The following is an 11,256-nucleotide window of genomic DNA, read 5'->3' as shown; positions in this document are numbered from 1 at the left end:
AGCAGATGAAGTGGAAATATTTTTCACAGCGGGCGTTGAGCCCTCTTAGATGTTGTTCCACCGAAAAAGAAAACCACTGTGATTACTCATGTGCAAAAAAACCCTAAGCGCACTTGAAAAGAAAAAAAAAACCGACAGGGCGCTGCCACCGCGACCTGACGTCACGGCGGCACGTAGCACTTCATACGCTACGTATTGTCACCGACCTCCCCCCCCCCCCCCCCCCCCCGCGATAACAGCGTATCGTATTCAAAAGCCGGTCCCTCCCCAAGATACCCTCCCTCGCGCCCCCTCCCCCACAACCGGCTTTATAAGGCAGCGGCGTTCGCCGACTCGACCAGAACATCTCTTAGCTTTCTTGGCTCCTCTGCCAGAAAGAAAAGCCACCATGCGATTTGCCCTCGTGCTTGCCCTCCTCGGTGCCTCTTCCGTCTTCACGACGGCCAGTGACCAGTCCGTGCAGACGTCCTCCGGACTTCTCAATGGCGTCCGCACCAAGGTCTCCAACCTGGGTTACGTTCGGCAGTTCCTGGGCGTGCCGTACGCACAGTCCCCCATCGGCCAGCTGCGGTTCGCCCCACCCTTTGCCCTCGGAGAAGATGCCGCCAGCAGACGCCTGGACTCGAGCCGGCACGGACCGTCCTGCTACCAGCCGCCGCACATGAAGGAGGTCATCAGCGAATTCCTGGACACAGACTCGGACGAGATGAGCGAGGACTGCCTCACGCTCAATGTTTACGTTCCCGAGGTGAAGGTCACCGACCGACTGCCGGTGATTGTTTGGCTGCCCGGAGAAGGCTTCGATTACGCCATGGCTCGTCACTTTGACGGCAGCTACCTGGCCCTGCAGGGGAAGGTCATCGTGGTGACGGTCAACTACCGTGTCTCGGCATTCGGTTTCCTCAGCGCGCTCACCGCCGACGCTCCTGGCAACGTTGGGCTCTTGGATCAGCGCATGGCTCTCAAGTGGGTGAAGAGGAACGTCGCGCACTTCGGCGGGAACCCCGGCAAGGTGACACTAATGGGCCGCTTCACGGGTTCCATGAGCGCCAGCATCCACCTGGCAAGTCCCATCAAAGAAAGGCTTTTCGAGAAGGTCGTCTTGCAGAGCGGTATTGCCGTCGGTGACTATGTCTTCGACTCTGCACCCCTGAACGTCACCAGCAAACTCGCTCACGCAGTCGGTTGCCATAGAGACTCTGTGGCCGACATGGTCACCTGTCTTCAAGGCGTCCCTGCTGCAGAACTGCTCAACAACTCGCTCCGCACCGGGCTGTCCTTCCGACCCATCTTTGATGGCGAACTGATTGTCGAAGAACCCATGGCAGCTGTCAAGAAGGGCCGCCACCAAGCGGTTGACGTCATCATTGGTACAAACCAACACGAAGGGTCGTTGTGCTTGCTCACGCTGCAGCACCTCCAGTCCAACTTCTACAACCGCCTTGTCAAGGATCAGCTGACGATCGAAGATCTCGACGAGATGGTTCGCTACCATGTGCACGACTTCACTAAGAACGAGCACGAAGCCCTCGCCAAGCTCGTCCTCCACGAGTACCGCTACCAGCACGCCAAGGAAGGCCTGCGCTCACAGTACGTCTACTTCTGCGGTGATATGTACATCGCATCCCAAGCGGAACAGATGGCCAGGCTCCTGTCCCAGCACAAAAGAGGGTCGGTCTACCTGTACCAGTTTGCCCACCGGCCATCTTTCTCGGCACAACCGGACTTTCTAGGCGCTGCGCACGGTGACGACGTCGTCTTCTCCATGGGTCTTGTCCTCAAGCAGCGTGATATTACCAAACAGGAGGCGCTCCTCAGCAAAAGGATGTCCCTCTCCCTTGGAAGCTTTGCTCTCAAAAGGTAAGCATCTTTGCGTCATTCTTTTCGCGCGGTCTTTCACTGGTGTACCACTTAAACCTTGAAGAAAGGCTTAGCTAACATCGCTAACTTATTTATTCCTTCTTTCAGCAATCCAAGCCTGGTCGATGACCTCAACTGGCCCGAGTACAACCAAGAAAGCCAGCACGTGATGCACTTCACCACAGGACGTTCCGTTGCCAGGCGTTCCAAGCTGGATCGAGCCACTTCCTTTTGGCAAGAGATCGTACCGCTGGTCGAGTCCAAGCTCATCTCCTTGGCCATCTACCAGCCAGCCATCTCCGGGCGGGCTATGGCCATCACTTCATCTAAGTCTTTTGTAATCGAACGAGAACAGTTGGGCTCATCGAAACTGTCTGAAATGTTAACTTCGCCGGAGCGTCCTATGGCAGCGAAGCAGACAGCAATTTACATCGTGGTAGCCATGGCCGTCTGCAATGTCGTTTTGCTAGTCGTGTCGGTTGTCAGTATCACAATGCTATGCAGGCCTCTTTCCCGGTATCACAACTTACAAAAACACTGAGCCATTAACTCTTGTTACCACCCCTTTCAGGAGTTTTGAGATTATGTATATAGGTGTGTCATTTCATTTGTGCGGCAAACATTAAGGCTTCCTGGGAAGAACCATTTTTTCGGGCATGACCAGTGTGCAGATTCGTACAATCTTTATTTATGAACAAACATCATTTCGTGGGCCCTTTGAAAATTTATTACGACCGCATTAAGCCGTCGCAATGAAGACTGTAGCATTGTAGATACAACGGCATTTGAGAAGTAACTCTTCATTGTATATAGAATTGTAAATAAGAAACAGAAATTCATCATTCAACTGGCACGAGTACCAAAATACCCATCCGTCGTACGAAATCGTGTTCCTTCTAGTCACAACACGAGAACGCGTGTCCTGCCATCAAAACCAGAAAGAAACGAAGTTCAAGATCTGTTGTGACAATTTGTTGGAGTTGTCTACGCTCTCTGTACATATGATCATCGACATCTTCCATGCGAAATAAAAACTGCATCGCATTTATGACAAATGAAATCGTCTTGTTTGTTCCCTTCTTGTCCTCTACAAAATGCAAAGATTTTGAATATAAAGACGAACTTAGTAATTTTTTTTTTGCAAGCTTAGTTGAAAATTGGCTATGTCGCATTACTGTGCATATTCAGTTATGAAAATGAACACTTCACCAAAGCCTCCAAGCCCGCAAGTCTGCTTGCTTGGATCGTCGTTCCGACGTAATCGTGTTTCAAGGCAGATAGCCTACAATAAACCCTCCACCGTACCTATATCGCAATTGGCCTTTAGACCTGTTATATACGAGTGTCACAAGTCGGACATAACTTCTTTTTTTTTTCCTCTTCATTGTTTCTGAAGAAAGAAGACATGCCACTAATTAGTAAAAGACCCAAGTTCATCTAAAGCAGATATCACTACGCGAAATTTGTTTTCTGTATGCTGTCACATCTAGTATTTTATTAGTAGAGCGACAACTTTCGAGTTTCTTCAAGGAAAACGAAGAAAGAAACCAGCTTTTCTTGGTGACATGAACAAATTTTTGCAGCGTACAGCTTGTTCACAAACATGTACTATACTGTGTTCAATCGGTAAAAAAAAACTTGCTAAAACACTTCAAGAAAATTAAAGCATCTACTTTTCTACAAAAAAGAACTACAAGGGATGGTTAATCGCTGCAACCATTAAGGGGGGAACTCCGAGAATGACCGGAGGCCGGATATATTTTAGATCTCTAAAAACAGTCTGCGCTAGGATTTTTATACCTATAAAGAGTTACACCCAGTGTCAGATCGCAACCTGTTTTTGCTTTTTTTATTTAAAAAATCCAAGCGTGTACTTTCCTGCAGAGCACTTATGAGAGAAGAAGCTCTAGATTTCTTTAGAGAAAGGTGTTTGATATTTCTATACTCCGTTTCACTTGAAGTCCGACCACACCTCTTTAAAGTACACCGAAATATGTAAACCACTCATATACGAAGCAGGAAAAAAAAAATACTAACTGTAGTATGATAGCAAAAGTGTGGAAATGATACAAAACAGGTATGGTCCATTATAAATTATATCATAATGCCCAGCAGTCCTCTGGGGGGGGGGGGGCCTCTGCTTTCGCGCAATTTTTTTTTACACCGGCAATTATCCGTAGTGTATTTTAGGGGGTACATTTTACAGCCTATGTATATCGCCATGTGTCCGTCGCTGTGTGCGTTATTTTGTTTACATGTCACTACTAGAAGCTCGTTACATGGCACGTACAGAGCGTCTCGGTAAGGATCATGGTCCGGGGGGCGGGGGGGGGGGGGGGGGGGGGGGGGGGCTCTGCTTCTTCCCCTCCCGGATCCCACCAAGGGGGCAGGGGGGAGGGGGGGCACGAGCCCTGATGCCCCCCTGTAGTCTACGCCTATGATTATGCCTACTGTACAAAGTCCAATCTTACCGAAAATTGGGGCTACCGGACTCTGAAAATCAATGTGACCTTGGAAGAAAATATAATAAATATTTTGTTTTCACGATAGGCAGTGTACTGGCAGGTACTCCTGACGAACGAACAGTAAATGACCTTACAAGCCCAGTTCCACATTATTTTTGATTTTTATGATATAGCAAGTGATGGGAGATGATAATGGTGGTAAAAAAAAAAACAATGCCAGGGGATAAGACGCTCACGAACGATTGTATATCTATCTACATTATGAAGGACAATATCGATATTCTTAGTAAACCTCTAGAAAAAAAATATTTAACCAAGTGGTTTATAGTGGCACTTTACAAGTCATGCTAAGCGTACTAAGAGTAATACCAATATACAGAAAAAAAGAATCAAAAACCAACTGTCCAACTACCGACCAATTTCAGTATTACGAAGTATAAACACTATATATGAAAAACTAATAGATGTAAGTCAATTCACCAACTCGACCATCAAATAACAATAAAAAAACAGTTGGCATTTTTATATATAAAAAATATTTTGTTACCGTTCATCAAAAAATACTAATCGGAAAATTAAAAAAAAAAAAAATACAAGTTCCGTGTTTTTTTTTGTTTTTTTTTTAGATTTAGGAGTTATTTGTCATCATGCTTTCAGCTGGTCTGTATCGGGGGTCAGTACTCTACCAGTGAGACGGTGTTAGCAGGAGCGCCGTAGGGATCCGTGCTGGGATCGATTCTCTTTTCCCTCTATATAAATGATTTACTGAGAAAATCAGATACAGTAATGTACGCAGATAATGCAGTATTATTCGCATCTGAGAACTCTTGGGATTTATTTGAAGTAGAAATTAATCAGGAGCTTAAACAGATTGATAATTAGTACGAAAAAATAAGCTATGATTAAACCATCAAAAAACAAAATATATAGGGTTCACTTCCCCATACAACATCATGCCGAAAGAGGCACAATATATAAATTTGAGAGATGGGTGCATCCAAAATGTAGAAACTATTAAATATCTAGGAGTGACTCTTGATTCTCCTTTCAACAGCATGTGAAAAATAGGGATATTCGATTTAAAGATTACCTAAGGGCCACTGAAAAAAAAAAAAAGTTTATTTTAAACAACGTGGTTAGGACAAGCGCGTTAAAAAATAAATTTTAAGCAAAAAAAATGTTTGGAGCAATATTGATAGTGCGAGACGCGATATAGCCGGTAGACACCTCCTTTCCACTTGTTTCCCCCCTCGGCATTTCGGGCACGTAGAGGAGAGGTGGATCGGCTTGGCCATCACGTTGAAGTGGAGAGAGTGTATGACCATCTCGTTGAGGTGGAAAGAGTATATGGCCTTTCCGTGACGTCATGAACTTTGCGCCCAGAATTTAAAATAAATCCCGCGCCGTCAATATTGCAATAATTTTTTTTGCGTAAAATTTATTTCTTGACACGCGTGTCCTACCTCGACTGTTTAAAAAAAATGTGTTTTTTTTTTTCCCCTTTCAGGGGTTATTTTAGATTAGGCATTACTTTGATTCGAAAACTATGAAAAAGACTAGCATTTTTACAGCCATCTAGAATATTGCGTAGAATCTTGGGGATTTAGATATGAAACTTTTTTTTACAAGCGATTATAACGCTTCAGAAGCGAGAATTGCGAATAATATAATAGTCATAACGCTAATTCATCTCCTTTAATAAAAAAACAACTAATAGTGCCATTTAAGATGTTAGAGATGCTTCACCAAAATTCAAATTTCGCAAAATAAGGCGGCAGAAGCGTTGAACGAAACGCTAGTAACTCCAAAACATCGTTCATGCATCGACATATCTCAAACGGATGGCCGTATTTTTAGGAAAAATGACCGCGATCAAGCGAGGACTGTGACGTCACGATCCTCTTGGTACAGTTGAGAATGAGGGGAAGAGGCCTTCCTTCTCTACTCCTTGCTTCGGTTCACCTGCACGAGGGGACGAAGCGAAGAGGAGAGGGAGTGAGAATCGAGACGTGCCATGTCTCGTCGGCCGTGTTCAGTTGCGCACTTTTCCGAAGATACAGCCAACTGTGAGATATATCGCGGTATGAGTGATGTTTCGGAGGTTTTGCAGCGTTCCGCCTGTAGCTCCAACCTTGTTTTGTGAGCCCAGAATTTCAGTCCAGTACACCTTTAAGAGACTATAAAAGTAATTCAGGTGCCCAGGCAATAATACAATCAGGTGGAGTCAGGAAAAACGTTATAATAATTAATGTTAATACTCCACCTTATAACAATGCATATATGCCAGGCATGTAGCCAAGGGGGGGGGGGGGGGGGGGGGGGGGCATGCGAATCTTTCATTTTTGCTGTGGCCGCCTCTCCCCCGTCCCCCTCATACAGCATTTTGTCATGGGCGCCCCCCCCCCCCCCCCCCGACACAAAATCCTGGCTACGCGCCTGATATATGCTAAACGGTTAACGCAGTATACGAATACAAAACGTTACAACTCATTAAGCCGGCACATAAAAGAAACGAGATCGTGCATACCAACTGTATTAAAAATGTTATGAAAAGATAACATAATTAGTTGAATTTTATTGGCGCGGCACAAGGATGACCTGCCAGGATAAAGCGGCATTCCTCTTTTGTGTATATAGGTATATGGATTCCTAACTATAGCCAAATAGTCACAGGATCCAGATGCGACTGCAGCATATTAAATGTTTTACTCGAATTGAATAAAGACCGACTGACTGACAGACGACGTGCCCGATCCGACGCTCCGCAAGTTCGTCTGCTTCGTTTGCAGGGGTTGTGGTGACGTCAGAAAGACGCCGAGCTCCGATTGGCTCTGATTGAAGGACAGTGGGTAGACCTCAAGGAAGCTCGCTTTGAGGTCTACCCAGTATTCTTCAACCAGAGCCAATCGGAGATCGGCGTTATGACGTGCCTTGAGGACTACCCACTATCCCTCAATCAGGGCCAATCAAAGCTCGGTGTTCTGACGTTACAAACAACCCCCGCAAAAGAAGCAGACGAACTTGCGCTCCGTAGAGAGCAGCGCCAAAAGTGCATCGTCATGGCGCTCGCCGCCTTTGCACGTTTCATATTACCGACTAGACCAATCATGAACAGTGAATGCGCCTCGAGCCTACGCTTTTTTCTGTGCGTGATTGGTTTAGCCAGTCAGTGAACCAATCAATCGATCATTTTATTTGCATCTCTATTAGTACAGATGCCAGGAGGGAGACAATAAAAACCAACAGTTGTTGGCTTGCCAAGTTCTGGTCTCCCGTCTTCTTGGTAAAACGAGCTACAACAAAAACAACAACAGCGAAAAGATAGCTAACATGTGTCGAAAATGGATACGAAAAAAAAAACATCAACAGAACAAACAGTTGCAGTTATTACGATGTTACGAAAACCGTTCTAGTTTATTTAGGAGCCACGGGTTTTATGTGTACATCAACTCGTACGAAGTAGTTAAAAGGACCTAAATCGTTTTTATTTGGCCTCCAGAATCACGAATATCGAGATTATTTTTTTTTTTTTTTTCAATTTGGAGCACGGAGGCTGCAGAAATTAATTTCCAAAGTACCGCTGAAGCCCCTCCTTCCCGGGGCGTGACGTCACATTAGGAGTTTTTTGAATCTTCGCTCTCGCGCTTCTTCAGCGCCTGTCCTAGCTATGCACACGCACTCTTGCTATTTTCGAAAAGGTCAAAACGAGATGTCACGACTGGCGTTAGTGCAGGGGAATACACCTGGCAAGCTGATTGCCAGCGCTGCTCACACGAGCGACACGCGCTTGGTGGCCCAAAGATTCTAGTATGACGTCACGACTGGTCGGAGGATTTTCGGGTTTTCTCGAGTCTAGTTACATCTTCGGGGAAAACGAAGGAGATATTCAGGTCCATGGAATAAAAATACGTCAAAATTCACCTCTAACTTTTTTTTTTTTTTTAAAGAAGTGTTTTAGCTTCCTTTTAAGTACTGGCTGTGTCGGTGTTTCAACGTACGAATGCCACGGATATAGTTCCACTTTGAGGAAGAGTCCATGGATAAGTCGTGCCGCAAGCTGTAGGCGTTAAATGAGATATGTAGGGTTAAATGAGATATGTAAGTTAGGTGGGGCACGCTACACTCGTGTCCAGCTACATATCGTAGTGCTTAAAAGAGTCATATGGATGAGGCGTGGCCGGCGATAGCATACGCACGAAGGTATTGGGAGACGTGACGACGCGCTTTTGACACAGCTTGACTGGCAGCATCAGATCATAACGATTTTCGTCGAATGTTTGCCGACGAGGTCATTAGGGCCACCTGCAGTTTTTGTGCAGCGCGACGACCACGTGTCGAAGTTGCTAATTAAGTTCACAAATAAATAAAAACCCTGTCTCGTTCGCTCACCTCTCTACCATGGCTTGTCTATGTCATAATCTCTAGACTGCGAGTTCTTGGAATTCCGACTGCTTTCCTCACTCGATGTTTGTTGTTTCTTTTTTGTTGCTTTATTGAGCATTTGATGCCGCACACGCCACGTTATAACCAGACAGTTCCACTCGTAAGAGACATGCCATAAACGCGCATTGCAAAAAAAAAAAAAAAATAAAAAAAACGTAATTGGTGTTTAGTCACAGCTAACGTTGGCGGTTGCGTAGGTGCTGAGCGCGCGCTAACGGCGAGCTTCCATGGTGCTTTTGCAGCATGCCTTCCACACCATAGAGACGGCCGGTTTTGTAACCTTATAAATGTGAGTTCGTTTTGAGCATGCCCAGTGAACAGTGCACTCAAACAGAGCGTCCGGTGAATACCCCCCCGCAGTAGCAACAATCCCTGAGGATGTAAAAAGCGCAGGGTTCACGCTTCAAGCTTCTCGCTTCGTTCTTTGCCGTTTTATAAACTTTCAATGGCTAAATGTAGCCAGTCGAAGCGTAGACATAGCGAACCACTATAAACTATCAAAGACGTATTACTGGGTTTAATGAAGCAGTTTGGAAGTATTATTCCAGCTCGGCTAAGCCGTTACCGCGAATGAAAAATAGGGGTAAGATGGTTTTTCATAGATTTGACACATTGCCTCGACAAACACCAACAACGTTCACCAAAAAACGGCAGCACGCACATACACACATACATACATAAACAAACAGCAGGTTTCTGGTAGCCAGAACAATATTCCGCTTGTCCAGCGACATGTCCTTTTCTGGCCTTCCGATACAGGCTTCTGATGCTTCTCTAAAGCATCTCCGGTTTCACTGCTTGCAATTCCGGTTCGGAATCTGAAACCGCCGGAATGTCGCCCGTAGCATGATGCGCAAAAATAAAACCGAAAGAAAGAAACGTTACAACTTTCCGTCTTCGACAGTTTCATTCGATGCTTCAATACCTGAACAAATTGAGAAGCACTGTATGTACTTCCGCCAGGTAATTAAGAAAAAAAAACTGTGAATTGAATTTTTTTGTTTAATAATATTTTTTTGGAAACAAAACTGAATCACTGCAAAGCATTATTTGGGGAAAAAACTTCGACTGTCAAAAGGTTAAGTAGCTAAATGTTGGCTTAGCGTAAACGAGATTCTCAGGGACATTCCCCGTGCATAGACGATTCACCGGCCATCAGCGTATGAGGGCTGAGGTACCGCCAAGCAGCAGGTTGCTGAACGCGAGAAGCCACAAGAAGACGATCGTTAGCGTGTCTCCCGGGCCCAGGTGAGCTGAGTTGCTTCCTGTGGGCGAAACAAAAAACAAACAAAAAAAACAAATTCCCCTTGATTCACGGCTCCCCTATCCCCACATCTCTTTCAGCTGCACAGCACATCCTCCATACTCCGTTTCACTTCAAAGTCCAATCACAGGTCCAATGAAGACAATCAAGGAGCGGAAAAAGGGCATCGCCATGACGCCCGTTGTCTTTGTGGGTTTGCTATATCACTCTTGATTGACTTCACCGGGTCGTAGCTTCGGCTTAGGCCGGCCCTAAAGTGGAACGGAGTATAGACCCTCGCGGCTACGTTTTTATCCAGGCTTCACTTTTTGGCTTCATGATAGGCCGAACCTGGGCAAAAACCGTTCTACGTTAAAACAGTTTGTGCTGAGCACCTATAGCGTAGCGCAGCCACGTAAAACGTCATGCACGGTGTCACCACAACGCGAACTCTTTGGTTTGAGGTCTAGAAATACTTTCAATCTCGTTATTGGCCGAGCTCTATTCCGCGAGTTGCAGCGATTGACTCTCCCCAGTGCTCTGCGGGAAAGCGCACTTGCCCAATTTTACAGAGCGCATGAAAGAAGGCAGTAGAGGCGCATTAAAGTGTCCCTCCATTTATCGGCCCAGAGCGAGATGGACGTCCCCGCAACAAGAAGATAAATTAACAATTATAAAGTCCCTTGCTGAGTTTAGAAACGAGGACAGACTCAGGGTTTTTCTGTGTGTTTGTCTCATTTTCTATGGGCTCTTCTGTACAAAAAGCGCCGCTAGCATACACACATTTCAAAGCATAATGCAGGTTAGAGAGAGCGTTTGGTACCGGCGTGCGGTCGTGTATCACCGCTGCGTGATTCACCTTGAAGTCCATTGGCTGGCACTGGTACTGCCCCGGCTAAATTTCATATCTACGGCAGAGACACCGGAAGCCCGCTGGTTCTGTCTGACTTCCTGCTGACTAAACATACACACAACACTATTATCTTAGGTCTTTCTCCTCTCGTTATCATGATTGATACCTAAAACGTTACCTAAAATATTTCACAAAATATCATTCGCTAGTTCGTCAAAACCTAACACGTTCCTGCGGTTCCTTACAGTCCTGCAAACGTAGAGAAATACCGTTACTTTCTATGTCAAACAAGCGCTACTTTGGAATTGATTATCATCATTTGGCAGCGATAAACCATGGATACGAACTCTGGTAACTACTAAACAGTTACAGAATAGTTTTAAAACAGTTTT

At 45.5% G+C, this 11,256-nt stretch overlaps 1 protein-coding gene across 1 annotated transcript; it reads left to right on the top strand.

Moving 5' to 3' along the window:
* The first annotated feature begins 344 nt into the window (after window positions 1-344).
* On the top strand, window positions 345-2,920 carry LOC8036062 (carboxylesterase 5A). Its single transcript, XM_002411649.4, has 2 exons — window positions 345-1,860; window positions 1,969-2,920. The coding sequence occupies exons 1-2, from the start codon at window positions 389-391 to the stop codon at window positions 2,399-2,401; spliced, it is 1,905 nt and encodes a 634-aa protein (XP_002411694.3). The 5' UTR covers window positions 345-388; the 3' UTR covers window positions 2,402-2,920.
* The last annotated feature ends 8,336 nt before the right edge of the window (window positions 2,921-11,256 follow it).

This window comes from Ixodes scapularis, unplaced genomic scaffold (assembly GCF_016920785.2).
Source record: "Ixodes scapularis isolate PalLabHiFi unplaced genomic scaffold, ASM1692078v2 PGA_scaffold13__105_contigs__length_92229423, whole genome shotgun sequence".
Taxonomy (NCBI): domain Eukaryota; kingdom Metazoa; phylum Arthropoda; class Arachnida; order Ixodida; family Ixodidae; genus Ixodes; species Ixodes scapularis.
Note: the sequence above shows the minus strand (reverse complement) of the source record. Positions and strands in the feature narration are given on the sequence as shown.